Consider the following 18629-nt stretch of genomic DNA (forward strand, 5'->3'; position numbering starts at 1 on the left):
GAGAAAATTCCTCCTGTCAAATGCAAGAATCAGCAGAGCGCTGCACATTTTTAAAGAACTGTTAATCCATCCTTTTGCTGAATTAACTCTTTGGTTTCCCGAACAGATGATTCTTCCACAGAAGGGTCTGATAAATCCCCCTAAAATATGTCTACACTTCTGTGCAATAAAGGGGCCTGAGTTGTCAGCAGTGGTATTTCCCAGAGCCCTGGGAAGGCGTTACAGAGACCAACAGAGTGCCTGGGGTTTGGTCAACTGCAGAGCCAAGATGCACAGCTTTCTTGGTGATGGATAGAGTCCTTAAATATAGGGATTAACCTAGATTTGTGTGCTCTTGGCAGGACAAATCAACTTAATGTGATACGATTGTTGGACTGACTTGTAACATATAAAGCAATTTTGTGCATATATTTAAGTGTCCTTTCACCCTGATGTTTTTCATGCATTTCCCTGTCACAAAGGAATTCCTGCCTTAAGACCTTGTGGTAGGACAGAGACAATTTCAGTCAAGTTTTGTGATGTGATTCTGTGTAATAAAAAAATAAGATGTCTCATCCAGTAATTGTTACTGCTGTCTTGAACGAATTCTACTTTGCAGTTGGCCCACCGTATTGTCTGCATTTTCGTGTAAAGTTTTACTCATCAGAGCCCAACAATCTACGTGAAGAGCTAACAAGGTAAGAGGGATTTTGTGTGAGAGAGAGGTACCCAAATAAGGCCAGGAGAATGTTTTTGTGGTATTTATTTAAACAGTTGTACGATGTTTTGGAGAATTCCTTAGAGCTGCTTGCTTACTTGGTTTTTTGTAAATGTTTCTAATGTAGCTCTCATGAAATAAATGAGCTTTAATATCAAGAGATCTATATATTTACTGTATTACTTGATGCACCATTTTTCATTAGGCAATTCTGGCAACTGATCTGAGTAGCTTATACACAATGGACAGAGGTTTTTACTGAAGAGAACAGACATCATTCCTCTATTATTCTTAAGCTGCATTTAATTTCAACTGTATGCAGTCATCATGTTTCTTTAGGCAGAAAAGCGTTGAATTGCAAGTTAGAGCTTCTCTTTGGCAAAAATAAGTTCGGTTAACGTTTCATTACTTCTGTGTTCTTTGCAGAGTTTATGGAAAGGGAAAATAATATTTTACTACCATGTTGAGATGTGAGTTGACAGTACTATATGTGTAGGATTGTAGCATCAGGTGAACAGTAGTTTCTCTTGAGTAAAGCATTTCAGATCTGTTCATAATGCTGCATTTCATGTTGGACTGAGACGTACTTGGGGTGCTTTGAAGGAGAACACAACCTACCATCTGTCAGTAGTATAAATTTGTTGTAAAAGGCAATGTTTCTTTGTGTTGTCACCACTGCTGATGATCCATTTTGGAGAGAAAACAAAGTTGTTATGTTTTCTTGATAGCTGTAGACGCTTCATACCCTCAGCCATTTGTAAGAGCATAAAGTTCATTTGTTTGTTCAGGTTTGTCTGAGTGGATCTTTGATCTGCACTTTAGCCAAATCCCTAGGAGTGCTACCAGGAAGATTATAGTAGCATTACCCCTTACAGCCATATGGACCCTGTGCAGCTTCATACTTACGTGTGGTAACGTAATGTTATAACTGCTCTTCTTTAATGCTTTCCTGCCGATCTGGGAAGAATGTTTTACCTCCCCATTCATGTTCCTGCATAAACATTTAACTGTCTTTAAAAATAGTGACCATAGACAAAATTTAGACCTACATCTGTGTCTACCACTCTGAAACATTTTCATCCATCCTGACTGAGTTCTGCCAGTCAGACCTTGCTGTACAGGTTTTAGCAGGGCAGACCTGAAACCTGAGGGCTTTTAAACCCTGTCTGTCTGCTTAGCTAATCCCCCAGAACACGAGAGCAGCAAGTCTTTCTTCTGTCTTGAGACAATTTTATGCCTTAAAGAAGCAGTGGGAAGGGGAGCTCTGCTATGGGTTATAAGTGTCACTAGCAGGGGCTTTCTGAGGGTTCTGCCTTTTCTTTGTGCAGCAGGACACCCAGCTGGAGCCACTTTTCAGCTTCCACAGGTGCAGCTTGCTCACGTTTTCGGCCGGCTTCCCATCAGATGCCACCAGTCAGAGGTCACGTAACACAGCCTAAGCATGGGAAGTATGCTTGAATTGTTTGCAAGTGTTATGTGGCTGATAAGCATGGACTGGTCACACCCACTATACACTGGAGGCCTGTGCTCATTCTCTTGATATCTAGGGTCAGTACCAAACAAATTTATTCCCCATGTAGGGGCCAGTGTTCAAAAGGCTTTGGATAATAAATGGTTTGGCAAAGTAATTTGTGGATTTCCAGGGGACCTGTGGGAAAAATGCCTGTACTTTTCGTGTGAGAAGTATGTGAGTATTGAGGAGGCATAGGCACGTGTTGAAACAGAAGCATCGTTGTTGGCTTTGTGCATAAGGCTTCTGTTCATCTGTAGCAGAATGCAAACTGGATACCATCGCGGATGACAGCATTTTAGTTGATGAGACTACTTCTTCTCTTGTTAAAGGAAAGCTGTGTACCGTAATGGAGCAAGAGGGCTACACTCTGTGGGTATTGGATCAGAAGGATTGGTGTTGCACACCAAACAGATAGGAGCTTTGTATTCAATACTTGCCTGATTTCTAAGCAAGAAGAGTACTGAATAAGCAAGGCAGTGAAGGAAAACTGGCTCTGAAGAGTAATCAAGTTGATAAGGCTGCAGCCTACTGTTTATCTTTTTGTCACTTTGCAGTCAGCTTTCTGGGTTAGATTTTAACTAAGCAATCCATATTAGGAACATTTATTTTTGAGAGACTTTAAAATATTCATTCTCTTATGAGATCTATATGTCTATGAATAATGAAGAAAATGTGGAAGGTGCATGTTGTTCTTTGCCCAAGTAAAAAATGAGACTGACTTAGGTATCCTATTTCTTTTTTCATGCAGCACTGTAGTTCAGCTTGTGACAATTTCTAGTTTTGGGTTTATTTCATTTGAAATGTGTGCAAAGCATACAAACCCAACTGATAAAGCCTTGAAAGATCACAATGCAGTTTCTTCAGTCTTGAAAACCCATGTAAAGAGTAGAAAATGTTTTTATTTGTCAGGCTCTAACTTCCTCCTGTTGGCTGAGTGACACATTAGAACTATTAATTTTAATGACTTTTATTTCTTATTTAATCCTACAGGTATTTATTTGTTCTGCAGCTGAAACTGGATATTCTTAGTGGAAAGTAAGTATTCCCAATAAACAGTCTTGTAAACAATTACAGTGTGTTTAGCATAGGATTTATTAAAACTATATTTGGACAATTAATAAGTTTTGCTAAGTAATGTAATGTTTTTTTTCTCTAAAATATGACTTTTCTATGCATGAATAGCAGCAGAGGAATGCTTAAATAACGTAGTGCTTATCTCTTGTTAATTTGCTGAAAATCTACTAATCCTTTTTCACTTTCTTATCCCAAACATTTGCAGTTTCTCACCATCAGGTATATGAGTTGTCTGTTAAATAGTGTCAGCTAAGCTTTTAACAATGCATTTCTCTTACGGCAGATTGGAATGTCCTTTTGACACAGCCGTCCAGTTGGCAGCTTATAACATGCAAGGTGAGTAGGTATGAGCAGGTGTCACGGTTTAACCTCAGCCGGCAACTGAGCACCACACAGCTGCTCACTGACTCTCCCCCCGCCCCGGTGGGATGGGGGAGAGAATCAGAAGAGTAGAAGTGAGAAAACTCGTGGGTTGAGATAAGAACAGTTTAACAATTGAAATAAAATAGTAATAACAATAATAATAAAAGAATATACAAAGGAAGTGATGCACAATGCAACTGCTCACCACCCACCAACCGATGCCCAGCCAGTCCCCGAGCAGCGGCCCCCCCGGCCAGCTTTCCCCAGTTTATGTACTGAGCATGACGTCACACGGTATGGAGTGTCCCTTTGGCCAGTTTGGGTCAGCTGTCCTGGCTGTGCCCCCTCCCGGCTTCTTGTGCACCTCCCGCCTTCTCAGTCGGTAGAGCATGGGAAGCTGAAAAGCCCTTGACTAGTGTAAGCACTACTCAGCAACAACTAAACCATCAGTGTGTTATCAACATTATTCTCATGCTAAATCCAAAGCACAGCACTGTACCAGCTACTAGGAAGAAAATTAACTCTATCCCAGCCGAAACCAGGACAGCGGGGAAGGATGAAGTTGCATGAACAGCTTTGTGTAGACTCTTATTACGTCTTTTAGTCTGTATTTGTTATATCCAGAAATAGGTTCTGCCCAGATGTTAGTGAGCCAGTGTAAAACACAGCTCTTTTTGATTGTAATTTTGCTGAGAGCATATATAGAAAACTACTCGATTCCTCAGGAAACAGAACAAGGAGGTCCTAAACATAAACAGCTTTGCCCTAAACTTGTTTTCTCAGGTGCTTGTGTGCAAACCTGTCCACTTTCACACAAGATACAAGGTCTGCAGTCTTCCTGAATTGCTTTGATGTAGTAACATAGTTCACTTCTTTTTTTCATCGTGTAGTTTCTGCCATGTGTTTTCTTTCTTGTATGAATCAGGTACAAAACTATTTTGGTTCTGCACTCAGTTGAAAAGTCCTGTATATAAAAACCACCAGCTTTTGACTTCAGCTTATTTGTAGAAACATGTTAGTGCCCCATTTCTCATGCTTTTTTTACTTGAGCATTTGTGGTTGAACAGCACTTGTTGGTATTTCAGATCCTTCTTCAGCCAAAAGAGATGACATACTATATTTGTTTTCAGCTGTACAGCTCTCTGCTTGAGTCATCTGAGACTCTTATTAATGAGTTGTCTTTAACTTTTGATTCCAGCTGAGACTCCAGCATCCATGGCTTCTCTGAGAGCTGTGGCCTGACCTTCAGTTGCTTGTATAGGTTGTACATCACTGAGCTTCATGGCCAATGTCTTCTGTTGTTTGGATGAGGGTGTGATCTTAACAAATGTGAAGTTTGCTGTGGTTTCAAGCAGGGGAACTCGCAAAAAGAGGGGAGGCTTGAGATTTTAGAAATGTCTGCCAGAGTAGGCTTTTGAGTCCTTATTGGAGGATATAGCTATATGCCCTTATTCAATCCAGTTTATGAGTCTACAAAAAAACCCGGAACCTCTGCTGTAAAGCTGTTGTACGGTCCTCTTGGATGAAGAGGGAATTTGGAGATGTGCCATGCGTTTGTGCCGCACAAATTCTCTACACAACATTCATCTTATAAACCAATGCACTGTTGTACTTACTTTGCAGGAGTTAGCTGACAGGACTAGGTCACTGAAATTCTTTCTCTTAGAGATATTTTCCAAAACACATTTTGTTCTTCAGGCAGGAACTACTAATGGCCTTGATCATGTGTAGGTATAGAGAGTTGGGATTAAACTGTAAAGATATCTGCCTTTTTAACCTTCTCTTTTGTGTGGAAGAAAAACAGTTAGAATACATTCCATAGTTAAAAATATTAGCATTGTTAGAGCCTTAAGATATGGGTTCAGTGGATAAGTTTTTGGAAAAACAAAGTGATCTAATTAGGCCATATATCCATTACTTTTTGTGCTGGTCTTTTCTTTCCTCTCTTCACAATGAGGCCTGTAGCAGAGCTTTAATCTTACTGTCTGACAGCTGTGTACTTTTATTTAAATCAGCTGGAACCTAAGCTGGCTTTGACAGCATTCCTTTCAACAGAGGCAGGCGTTCTAGTGGGAGTAAATTATTATAGAACTACAGACTTCCTCAGTCAGCATTAAAAAAAAAAAAGAAAAAGGAGGGGGTGGAAAGACTATTATTATGCTTGCAGTGTTCAGAAATCCAAGAAACAGGTTTTTAGATCGTATGTAGTTTTTGTACCTGTGGAATACTGTGCGTATTTATTTGACCTTTCCAGGTCTTCCCAAAGATGTCACTATTTTTTTCTTATACAAACATCTGTAGTTTCTTTTTTCAGACAGTACAATTATTGGCCTATATCAGACACCCAAGTTCCAAGTTACAGAATTATTCCTAATTTTTTGGATATGAGGTGAACATTAAGAAGCTGCTTGAAATCAGTGGGAAGAGCAAATAGTTAGTGACTCTGAAAATCAGGACATTTTTATAAAGGTTTCTAACTGTGAGTTTCAGCATTTTAGGCATACATCAGTCTTCAAAAGCTGGACTTGTTAGCATCTGTGGAAAAAGGAGGTTGTGCTTTTGATGTGGCACACCCATTGACTAGTATGTTCCAGTATGCTCTCTAAATAGCATCTCTTATTGCCCCTGTTGAGCATGCAGCAGTGAACTAGATGAGCCATTTGACTGACCCAGTAGGGCATTTATTATGTTGTTAGATGAAAAGGAGAGCGACAAATAACAGCTGCATGATTGTGCCCTGACACAGAGTAATTTTAGTAGGAGAGGGGGATTTATAGCCATAAACCCAGAAACTGATTTTTAGAACGGACAAATAGTTTTATGAGAAGTGTCAGAACTGTTTTTGCTTTTTACAAATCTCAAGAGATTTTGTTCTAATAATTTAAGGAAAAATTCCATTGTAACTTTAGTCAGCTGTTGTCTCAGTAGAGGCTTCAGTGATAAAAATGTTGAAAACTGCAAGAAAGAAAAAAGGTGAGTTTCAAGGATGTTGATAACTTGCATTTATAGGAAGCTTGTTAAGGAATGTATCAATAGCACTGTGTAAAAATTAACGCAAAGCTTTTGTGCAACCAACACAGACAATACAGTTGTTCAGTGTCAACAATTTCCCTGTCAAAAAAGGTGACAATTCAAATATTGGAAGGACTGGAGGAGGAGGAGGAACACAAAAAGAAATTTAGTATTTTAGATTAACTGGAAAAGTATGCAAAAGTTCCTGTTAGTATCCACTGTGTTTATTTGGAACAAAGCTTGACAATGCTGTTCTTTTGTAGCTGAACTTGGAGACTATGATCCTGCTGAACATGTCCCTGAACTGGTGTCCGAGTTCAGGTTTGTTCCCACTCAGACTGAAGAGATGGAACTAGCCATTTTTGAGAAGTGGAAGGAATGCAGGTACTAGATCTTCCAGTGTGTGCTAACGAGCTGTTTGCACTGATTTTTCTGTGAAGAGAATTTATTAAAAAGATGCTGCTGACACTTCTTCTGTTGTCTTGTTCAGAAACATAATTCTAATACGGTTCTGTCATATTTTGTAAGAGGATATAATGTGAAAAATTAAGCTTTTCAAAGGTCTGAGTAAAATGATGAGGTACAGAATTTTGAAATGCAATAATTTTTGCAGGAGCGGTTTCAGATTAAAACTTAGAAAAATTTGCTTTCATGAACATCAAGGTCACAAGTGTCAGCAGCTTTTAGGTTTTTCTCAAACTTTCAGGAATTTCTTTTCCTCTTTCCTCATATACCAGTTTTTCCTTTCTGTGCTTTTTCAGGCATCTACCTAACAGCAAAAAATTTATTTCAGGGGCCAAACACCAGCACAGGCTGAAACTAACTACTTAAACAAAGCTAAGTGGCTGGAAATGTATGGTGTAGACATGCACATAGTCAAGGTATGTTTAACCACAGCATGGTGACCTTTGGAAATGATGATGTTAGCTTTGTCCCACATTTCAACACTGGATTTGCTTTGAGAGGGGGAAAAAAATAAATATTGTACTCATCTAAACTGTGTAACAAGTGATCTGGCTTTGCATCAACATTCCACTTTATAGTACAAATTTCTAGAAGGTATAGCTTTAGTCCAAGTATATCTGCTCTGTGTTAAATTATGTGATTGGTGTGGCAATATGTACTACAGTTTGTATTCAGACTAAGAGCTATGTGAAAATCATAGTAATTAAATTAAAATTGGCTGGGGTCCAGTCAGCTACCAGCTGAAGAACTACAAGTAAAAATAGATCTCCTGTGGAGAAGGAAGTGCAGAGAACTGCACAAGGAAGTCCTTATTACACAGACAAATCAAGAAACTTTGATTTTCCACTTTATTCAGACTTATTGAAGGGTTGCAAACTAGAAAAGTCCATTGCATAAAATCATTGAAACACAAGAGGTTTGTTGTATAAAATAAGCAAATATGTGTTTAACTGTAACACTGGGCAAATAAGCTACATTAATTACTGGAGTAATGGGGATAAAAGGTCTAACACCAAAATGAACGTAATCTTTATTTTGTGGCAATTAGGCAAGAGATGGCAATGATTACAGCCTGGGACTAACACCCACAGGAGTTCTTGTCTTTGAAGGAGACACAAAGATTGGTTTGTTTTTCTGGTAAGCTCTCTGATTGTACATTAAAACCCATTTTAGATTTTTACTCTTTTGGTTCTTTTGCACTAGCCAAAAAAAATACTTGTTTGGGATATGAGAGCACTGTGAGTATTAGGTACCTGCAGAAATATTCTGTAGCCTGCAAGTGTTTTCATGGTGTCCAAAAATATTCTTTCTTTTTTTAACATTCTTGGTTGATATGTTAATAGGCTGTATATGTGTAACATGCTTAGAGGCAAGTAAAAGATGGAATAACTTTGGGATGTGTTTTGGTTTTGTTTTTTTTTTTTTTTAATAGTGTTTTTGTTGTTGTATTTTGCACTAGATTGCTTTGGAAATAGAGTATGTACCCAGTCAGTGAAATGAAGCTTCTTCAGGCGTTCTAGCCAAGCATCACACCTTACTGTTGAAAAAGAGGCAGAAGCAATAGTACTAGTGGAGTTTTTACATACAGTGTCATCCAGGCAGGCTTTTCATTAGGAAAATGTCTCTTTGTGCCCAGTAAAGGGCAGAAGTGTCCCTTTCTGCCCATCAGTAAGGACTAATTAAAAACAAACAAACAAACAACCCCAAACACCCTTCCCCCCCCCCCCCCAGCCCAGATCTATATATAGTCAGGGGATATAGAGCTTCCTTTAGTTTTTTATGAACATGTGCTTCTTTATCTGTCATATACCTGAATAACACCCCACGGTTTCTTAGAAGCATTCCAATGAAATTTTGCAGGGCTTTATATTGCATAAAACACAAGGTGAAGAACCTTCTAGCTAGCATATTTGGGTCTGGGTACACAAGCGTTTATGGATTTTTAAGTGCTTTATTCTGTAATTACCATCCAGTCTTTCAAAACTGTATACAAAGAATAAGCAGGCAGACGATGAGGTGAAATTTCATCATATGAATAGTTAGTTTGGGTTAGCCCAGTCCAATTCTATAAACTTCTCAGAAAAACACTCACTTTATAGCAGAAATGTTATCTGTGTGTCTTGTCCCTCCACCATCGATTCTGTGTATTTTTTTGGTGAGCAGGGAGGGGGGAAAGTGGTTGCATTTTTATGTCATGTCATGTTCACATTGTTCTCTTTGGCTGGGATTTTCTGAAACAGTCATCATAGGAATTGATCTGTGATACACTGTACAGTGATTTACATTTCTTTAATAAAGCAGAATTATTTTGGCCTGCCTTTGTGACTTTCTGAGTTCAGTTTTGTGGGCTTGTGGAAGAGTAGGCAAGCAGGAATATTTGGGTGGAGTTTGATTTCAGTTCAAGCTATTATTATTTTAAGTTCCGATAGAATTATCTCTTTAGAAGTTGCTGACTTCTTATCTTTAAGGTTTCTAATTAAGTGTTCAATTTTGAAGTGATACATTGGTATCCACAGTATAATCGAGCCCTACTGCATGAACTTAAAACACCCACAAACACAGAGAAAAATACTTTGGTAGAGAGGCTTGAACCAGCATGTCGAACATAACTCTCAGTGAGTTACTAAGAGAGTTAGACGTAACCTGCTTTTTCTGTTCATCTTGCAGGCCAAAGATAACAAGGCTTGACTTCAAGAAGAACAAACTCACTCTGGTTGTTGTTGAAGATGATGAACAGGTAGGTAACTATCTGTTTAGTTCCATCTCAGTCTTGATTATACAGTACTAGCTTACATACTCCTGATCTCTTTCTTTATATTGAGGTTTTGAGAATTAACGTGGATGCCTTGCAAGATTTTTGACTGTGACTTGGGTGGAGAAGGGGAATGAAGGGACTTAAGTATAAAATAAATAGGCTCAATTACTCCCCCCCCCCGTTTTTAAAAAGGGAATACCTTGTGAAACTAGTGTGGACCAGATAATTTGGAAACAGTGTGCATTGTGCAAGAAAGGCCCCCATATGGGGCCCTGGAACTTGAGGGCCAGGCAAACGAGGATGTAGACGAAGGTCCATCCAGGAGGTTGCCTAGGGTGAGGCAGTCAGCCCCACACATTATGACTGCCTCTGCTAAGAAAAAAAGGAGGGTAATTGTCATAGGCGATTCCTTTCTGAGGAGAACAGAGGGCCCAATATGCCGACTGGACCCATCCCACAGGGAAGTCAGTTGCCTCCCTGGGGCCCAGGTCAGAGACATCACTAGGAAACTCCCTGGTCTGGTACGGCCTTCAAACTACTACCCGCTGTTGGTTATACAGGCTGGCAGTGGTGAGGTTCCAGAGAGAAGTCCTGCAGTGATCAAAAGGGACTTCAGGGCACTGGGGTGACTGGTTGAAGGATCAGGAGCACAGGTAGTGTTTTCCTCAATCCCTACAGTGGCAGGGAAGAATACTGAAAGGAACAGGAAAACACACCTGATCAACACATGGCTCAGGGGCTGGTGCCATCAGAGGAATTTTGGCTTTTTTGATCACGGGGAGGTTTACACGGCACCAGGCCTACTGGCAACAGATGAAGTCCAGCTGTCTCACAGGGGGAAAAGGATCATCGCTCATGAATTGGCAGGGCTCATTGAGAGGGCTTTAAACTAGGTTCGAAGGGGGAAGGGGATAAAACCAGGCTCACTAGAGATGAGCCTAGGGGTGGCATGCCGATGCCGGGGGCGAAATCGATAGCCCAGCTCAAGTGCATCTACACCAATGCACGCAGCATGGGCGGCAAGCAGGAGGAGCTGGAAGCCATTGTGCAGCGGGAGAGATATGACTTAGTCGCCATCACAGAAACATGGTGGGGTGACTCTCATGACTGGAGTGCTGCAATGGATGGCTACAGACTCTTCAGAAGGGACAGGCGAGGAAGGAGAGGCGGTGGGGTGGCCCTGTATGTTAGGGAGTGTTTTGATTGTATAGAGCCTGAAAGGAGGTTGTAGCGAGGTGGGTGTTGGTCTCTTCTCCCAAGTAACTAGTGATAGGACGAGAGGAAATGGCCTCAAGTTGTGCCAGGGGAGGTTTAGATTGGACGTGAGGAAAAAATTCTTTACTGAAAGAGTGGTGAAACATTGGAACAGGCTGCCCAGGGAAGTGGTTGAGTCACCATCCCTGGAAGTATTTAAAAGACGTGTAGATGAGGCGCTTAGGGACATGGTTTAGTGGGCATGGTGGTGTTGGGTCGACGGTTGGACTCGATGATCTTAGAGGTCTCTTCCAACCTTAACGATTCTATGATTCTAAAGTGTAAAAAAAGGCCATGTACCACATTTAGTGGAATGAATTCCTTAAGCAGGTGCCAGAATTGTTCCTATGGGAAGAAATTGCTCAGAACTGAGATAATAAAAATGTGAGCATTGGTAATTTGAGATCAGATTTGGAAGTGAGACCATGTTAGCCTCACTGAGAAGTACCTTCCTATTATAACGATGTCTTTAATTTGTAGTTATTCAGAGGTTTGGCTTGTTAAATATATGGGCTCTAGCCCTTTCCAACTTCAGACAATGGAGGAGTTGTTCATTAAAGCTTCTGAAAAGGTTGCTTTTTCTGCCTAAAATATTTTTTTAAACACACATTTCAGTATTCGTAAAAAACCAAATTTTGCTTGGCTTGCATTGAATTGTAGCTTTGACTTACTCAAGCCCCTTGTAAATCGTCAGTGTGCTTTGTGTGCTTTAAGGGAAAGGAGCAGGAGCACACTTTTGTCTTTAGACTGGATCATCCCAAAGCCTGCAAACACTTGTGGAAATGTGCGGTAGAACATCACGCCTTCTTCCGGCTCCGAGGTCCTGTCCAAAAAAGCTCAAGTCGATCAGGCTTCATTCGGTTAGGATCCCGGTTCCGATACAGGTCAGTGTCGTCTATCATTTAGCACATATCTTCTGTCATTTCTTGCTTTTCTTGGATTATGCGTAGAAACGGGAGAGAACTTGGTATTCATTCACCTAGGACATATAGAGCAGTGAAACTTGCAAGCTGAGTGAGTTGCATTATTGGTTTTATTAAATCAAATGTATTTTCCCCCTGCATTTTCTGATTTATCTTTAGGTGATTCTGGTTTGTGCAGTAGGAAACCAAAGGTTTCTCAATGTTTATGTTCCTTACATAGCATATATAGTACATTGTGTTTTATAGATCACTTCCTCTTGAAAGCCCACCCTTTTTTAAATGAACAATAGAGGATGGATGATTGACTTGCACAGTTCGGGGCATTGAAAGTCTTTTGACTCCTGAGTTCCTGACTGTTTGAGTGATGGTAGTGCTTCAGAAGCCTAAGATAATGCCCGTTGCATGTTAGGCACTACCGGTGCTGTAACAGACTTCGAACGGCTTGTGGTTCTAGATTAGTCTGCAGGATGCTGTCAGTTGTCCCACCAGAGTTGGTGAGAACATATGGAAGGGGGTGGGGCGTGACCCCAGGCAGTATGCATGTACTTTGCTTCCATTTCCAGCAACTGTAGCAATACCATCTAATCTGCTTCAGAAAGGATTGGTGGTACCAAGGATTCAGCAAAACATGAGGCTGCTACTGCCTTGGGGGCAGGGTCTGGCCAAACTTGGGGAAAAAAAGACTTGCCTTGGGAGCAAGAGCATCTAGATGCTGGTTTTTAGTCCTATTATCATCTTTCTCTGTGACCTTTGGCAACATACCTTAAGCTATATTCTCTCCTAGAATTTTCAACCTTTCCCAAACTGCGTGCACTGTGACCACAGAAATATGCAAAGGACAAATGTGCTTTTTCAGCAACTTAATGTTCAAGGAGTCATTGCTTCAGACTTTTGTCTTGGGAAAATGGGGTGAAGATCAGGATGTTTGTAAAACTTCCCTTTTTTGTGAAAGGCCTTCTGAGGTGTTACGTTTGGGATTTTTTAATAGAACTGAGATCAGATTATTAAGCTATGAATTTAAAATAGAAATGTGATGTTTTGATGAGCAGTGTCTATATTCTGTCATTAAAAATAAGTGATTTATTTTATTGTTTTGTACTTTTACATGGCATTGTTAGTGGGAAAACAGAATATCAAACCACCAAGACCAACAAAGCCAGAAGATCAGCATCCTTTGAAAGAAGGCCCAGCAAGAGATATTCAAGACGAACACTGCAAATGAAAGGTAAAAGACCTTCCAGTCTGAGAAGTATAATCTGAGAATCAAGTAATCATATCCTTTAAAGGTTCTGTGTAGGAATTCTTCTGTAGCTGTTTGCCCTTCTCTTGAATTTTCAAAATTAGGTTTTCTTTGACTTATTTGGGAGACCACATGTATTTATCGGAAAAAGCTTGTGTCCAAAGCATGTCATTCTAGCTTGCCTAGCAGGTAAAACACACATGAATATTGCACAATAGGTCTCTGTATGAAGATGGAAAACTTGGGTCCAGGAAACAGTGATATATTAATGATAATATTTGAAATTTATGAATCAAGTTTGAAATATTTGTCATTGAGATTTTTTCATTGTTCGTAGGAGTTGCACTCTGTTGTCACAACCTGACAGCATGTGATACCTTGTCGCTTGTTCCCACTCTTGCATGTCAAGCGTGACCTCCATGCATGCTTTCAGATACTTGCTTAAATCCAACTCTTTGGTTTGCTCTTCAGATTTTTTTATTTAATTTTTCCAATTTAGAATTTTGTTTTTCACGCATTATACGTGGGATACACGCAACTTCTGCTCTTTTAGTTGCCTACTTTTAGGCAGTGCTAGACTATTTTTATTAATAATATACTTAATATTTAACTGATAACCTAATTACAAATTAAATTTTAAATTTAATTAAATTTTAATTAACACTTTATATTTTTGCAGCACATGCTGCTAAACTTGAAGAAACAAGGTAAGATGCATTCCAATATTTAAATTTCTCTTTCATGTTTGCCGCCTGTACTTGGGCATGTGTCTGCAGAAGGAGGTTATAAGATTAGTTAAATGCAGAGAGTGTTAACCTCTTAACTGTGGTTTTGCTGTGGGTTTTGTGTGCGTTTGCTTTACATAAAACCTACTGTTCAAAGCAAAACTCCTGTGTTGCTGTCACATAAAAGATATTGCCAGACTTGCTTACTAGCAGGCAAAGAGGTTTGTTTACGACTAGCTATGATTCTTGCTGGATATGAGCTGTAGTTCTGTGTGCTGCCATGTAAAGAGATCAGGTAGAAGCATGTGAGGATGTCTTCTTTCTGAAATAATCAACAAATAAGTGAAGGTCAGAGACAGGGAAAAGACAGTAAAATAAATACTTGAAATATGTTGATGATTTTATATTCTGTACTGTACTTGCATTTATTTTTATATACTTAAGTATTTATTTTTATATATTTATACTAAATTATTCATGATCAACATTGAGAGGGAGGCCTTTTGGTTCTTTATTTCTATACCTAGATTCTTTCTGCATGTGTAGGTTCATACTTGCTGTTGCAATGTAAAATACTCATATGAATCCTGAATCATACAATTTTCATACCCTTCCTTAAGGGACGAGAGGAAACCAAGCTAAAAAGAATTACCTGGTAGTGAAGGAGCTAAGTTACTCAGTTGTTTCTGTCCTTTGCCCTAATAACTTGCGAACCTTGCAGTGATCAATTGCAACCAAATTATTTTTAAAAAGTAGGTACTCATGGATGTTAAGCATCGTGACAGTCAGGAGCTGGGTAAGGAATATCGAAATAACATTTCAGAACAACAGGCTTAATACAGCCATATGTTTTCTGTTTGTAGCAGCAGGGTCGATTCTTGCATGAGAGGGGGAGAAGTCTAGGAAGTGTGTGGGGATAAGGCTGCAGTTACTGTAGTGGAGGTCACTCTGTCTTTGTGACCTTCTGTATTGTCATAGAATCATAGAATCATTGAGGTTGGAAAAGACCTCTAAGATCATCAAGTCCAACCGTCGACCCAACACCACCACCCACTAAACCATGTCCCTAAGTGCCTCATCTACTCGTCTTTTAAATACCTCCAGGGATGGTGACTCAACCACTTCCCTGGGCAGCCTGTTCCAATGTTTAACCACTCTTTCAGTAAAGAATTTTTTCCTCACGTCCAATCTAAACCTCCCCTGGCGCAACTTGAGGCCATTTCCTCTTGTCCTATCACTTGTTACATGGGAGAAGAGACCGACACCCACCTCACTACAACCTCCTTTCAGGTAGTTGTAGAGAGCGATGAGGTCTCCCCTCAGCCTCCTTTTCTCCAGGCTAAACAGTCCCAGTTCCCTCAGCCGCTCCTCATACGACTTGTTCTCCAGACCCTTCACCAGCCTCGTTGCCCTTCTCTGGACACGCTCCAGCACCTCAACGTCCTTCTTGTAGTGCTCTCATCATTTCTTTTTATAAAATGGGAAAGTACTCTTCAAAACTGGGTGTCATTAAAGCGCTTAAAGATCCTCTGCATACCAAATGTGACTGATTAATTAGTACTCTCGTCATGCTGTGTTGTCATGCCCTTCTCCGAGTTTCATGCTGCTTAGGTCATTCTGAGAGTGGGAAGAGAAACTTCATATGCAGTTTTTCCTTCTGATAAGACAGCGGTCTTCTGAGCTGCACCTAGGTGTGGCACTGTTACGTTAGTCTCCAGAACAATCTATGCCATTTCTGAAACTCTACACTCGAGCGTTGCTAATTGAAATGCATCATGAAAGATGTATGTTGTTCTGTTCTTTTGTGTTAACTCAGCACAGGGGAATGTGCTACCCAGAAGGCATTCCTTAATATTTCTGTTAAATGTGCACTATTCTGTGGTAACCTCCACATTCTCTCGATAGAGAAGGTGCAAAGTTGGGAAACAGGCAAGGAACAGCTTGTTTGGTCTTGACATTATGGTATTTCAGTAAAATAATTCTAAAGAATCACTGAAGTAGATACAGAAATTTATTTGAATTGTCAGCTTGCCAGGTTGGATAGCTATTGTCCAGACCATAAATCAAAAGATTAATGGGTTGTAGGAGACTGGAACCATTTTTTAAAAGATTAGAAGTCTGGGAAAAAAGTTTGCTTTGCATGAGATTTATAATGAATAATTATTGTGCAGGGTGTTAATGCTTTTAAGTCTCTCAAAAATGTGAAAATGTGAAATGTCTCTTGCAGATTCAGAAATCATCAGGAATAAGGATATGAGTATTATTTAATTTATTAAAAATATTAAATATTTACTAATATAAATATACTAATATAAATATTTAGTAATATAAACTTATCAATATACAATTATTAATAATGCTGTGCTGAGCTGCTGTGCGCATAATTTTGAATGGCTGCTTTTAAGACTCTGAAGCAGTAATTCGGTCCATTAGAGGTTGTATGCAGACGAAACTCATTAATTTTTCTGATAAACTTTGTGATGTGAAACTTCAAATCAGAAGAGTCCTAGCTATGGAACAAACATAGTATCTACAGCACGTAGGTGAGGTTTCAACAATGTCACATTTTGCTGGGTGTTTAACTAAAATGATATCATTTTTGTTTTAAAAGTGCCCTGCCTTACTGCTGAATCAGGAAGACTTTCTAAACCAAACTGGTTTAGGAAAAGAAGAGGAAAAACCAGATGAATTACAGATAAACTACAGTTTGAACAAATGAAAAATAATATGATACCCTTAGTTACCTAGAATGAGGCAGCTGACCTAAACCATAAGTTTTTAAGTGTTCTTTTGAGAACAGTTAAGTACTTTGGAAAGATCTTGTTAGACTTTTTGTTTCTTTCTGAAAATCCTTGCAGTTCTGCCAGCCTGCAAAAATAGTTTTTTGATCTGATTCTGATTTAAATTCTTTTTGTCTTTCAGTACTGCAAACAATGCTGTTATCAACCAAACTAACGGATCACAAGTAAGGAGTCTCTCTCTCATTCTTTTTAAAGGCAGTTTTCATGTATTTCAACAGATTTGAGGATTTCATTATTCATTCTTAAAATCCAGTGGTTGACCAATTGAAAGTTACACATAGTTAACTACTAAATTTCATGCCAAGTAATGACTACTAATCTACAAACAAGATAATGGGTTAATTTAGCTGCAGTAAAGAAGATACCCCATGCCCCAGTACTGTAGAAACTATGCTATTTGTACATACAGGTTTTCACAGGTACACAAAGTACCTTTGTGTGAGAGTTGTTATTATCCAAAGCACATAAATTCTATATGCTAAATAACATTAAAAAAAAAAAAGGCATAATTCATCAGCACCTATGTTGATTCCTGGTTACAGTATTTTTTCTCTGAAAGAGGGGAATGCACCTTGAAATTAAAGAATATATTGTTAGCAAAAGTTCAGTGTTTTCTGAGTTTGAGGAGGAAATTGGAGACACTTGTCCCCTCAGTACTTGTACACAGAATACCTTGTTTCACTGAAAAGGGACATTAGTGTAAGGTAACTCTCCTCCCGAGTATCAAAAAATAGGACTTGGAGTTTGGAAAGACCTTGTCTCACTTTCTGGAGTATTTCAGATGCAGAGTGCAACAGAAAGGGTCACATATTGGTGGAAATGGGAATCTGGTTTGTTTTAACATTAAAATACTCAATCTCTGCTGATAGATTGCTGCTCTGTCCAGCCTTTTGCCTTCTATGCAAATGGCAGTCCAAAGGCCTGCAACACAAAGGTGCCAATTGTTATTGCGAGGTTACCTACAGAAGGAAAGCATTACTGCATTAATTTAAAAAGGACTGTTGTGGTTTAACCCCAGTCGGCGACTGAGCACCACACAGCCGCTCGCTCACTCTCCCCCTGCCCTGGTGGGATGGGGGGGAGATCAGAAGAGTAAAAGTGAGAAAACTCGTGGGTTGAGATAAAAACAGTTTAATAATTGAAATAAAATAAAGTAAAATAGTAATAATTATAAAAGAATATACAAAGCAAGTGATGCACAATGCAATTGCTCACCACCCACCAACCGATGCCCAGCCAGTCCCTGAGCAGCGGCGCCCCCGGCCAGCTTTCCCCCAGTTTCCGTACTGAGCATGACGTCACACGGTATGGAATGTCCCTTTGGCCAGTTTGGGTCAGCTGTCCTCGCTGTGCCCCCTCCCGGCTTCTTGTGCACCTCCAGCCTTCTCAGTCGGTAGAGCACGGGAAGCTGAAAAGCCCTTGGCTAGTGTAAGCACTACTCAGCAACAACTAAACCATCGGTGTGTTATCAACATTATTCTTATGCTAAATCCAAAGCACAGCACTGTACCAGCTACTAGGAAGAAAATTAACTCTATCCCAGCTGAAACTAGGACAGGGCACAGCAGGCCATAGCTTTTTACTGAAATCTTTGAGCAGCCTTGGATTCATTATGATCCCAATACTGCGTGCAGTACTGGAAAAGACTGGGCATAGGCATCCAGTGCTGTGGAAGCAGTGGAAGACAACAGCCTTGTTTTAGCTTTGTGCTTAAAGAGAAGTGGTGATATGTTTTGTTATGTATAATATGTCATCGCTTCATTAATGTGTGTATAGTAACTTACTTGTTTATATTCTGTCTCCAAAG

The 18629-nt window shown here is 39.7% G+C and overlaps 1 protein-coding gene across 2 annotated transcripts in view; it reads left to right on the forward strand.

Annotated features, from left to right (window-relative positions):
- The window catches only part of EPB41L5 (erythrocyte membrane protein band 4.1 like 5), a 41683-nt gene that overhangs the window by 18337 nt on the left and 4717 nt on the right, over positions 1–18629 (forward strand). For both annotated transcript variants that reach the window (XM_076342932.1, XM_076342933.1), the window contains exons 5-15: positions 599–677; positions 3201–3245; positions 3568–3620; positions 6923–7043; positions 7453–7540; positions 8173–8261; positions 9792–9861; positions 11848–12017; positions 13175–13281; positions 13976–14003; positions 16944–16986. In XM_076342932.1, coding sequence (XP_076199047.1) covers positions 599–677; positions 3201–3245; positions 3568–3620; positions 6923–7043; positions 7453–7540; positions 8173–8261; positions 9792–9861; positions 11848–12017; positions 13175–13281; positions 13976–14003; positions 16944–16986 — 893 coding nt within the window. The remainder of the gene's footprint in view (positions 1–598; positions 678–3200; positions 3246–3567; positions 3621–6922; positions 7044–7452; positions 7541–8172; positions 8262–9791; positions 9862–11847; positions 12018–13174; positions 13282–13975; positions 14004–16943; positions 16987–18629) is intronic.

The sequence above is a fragment of the Aptenodytes patagonicus genome, chromosome 6, assembly GCF_965638725.1.
Source record: "Aptenodytes patagonicus chromosome 6, bAptPat1.pri.cur, whole genome shotgun sequence".
NCBI lineage: Eukaryota > Metazoa > Chordata > Aves > Sphenisciformes > Spheniscidae > Aptenodytes > Aptenodytes patagonicus.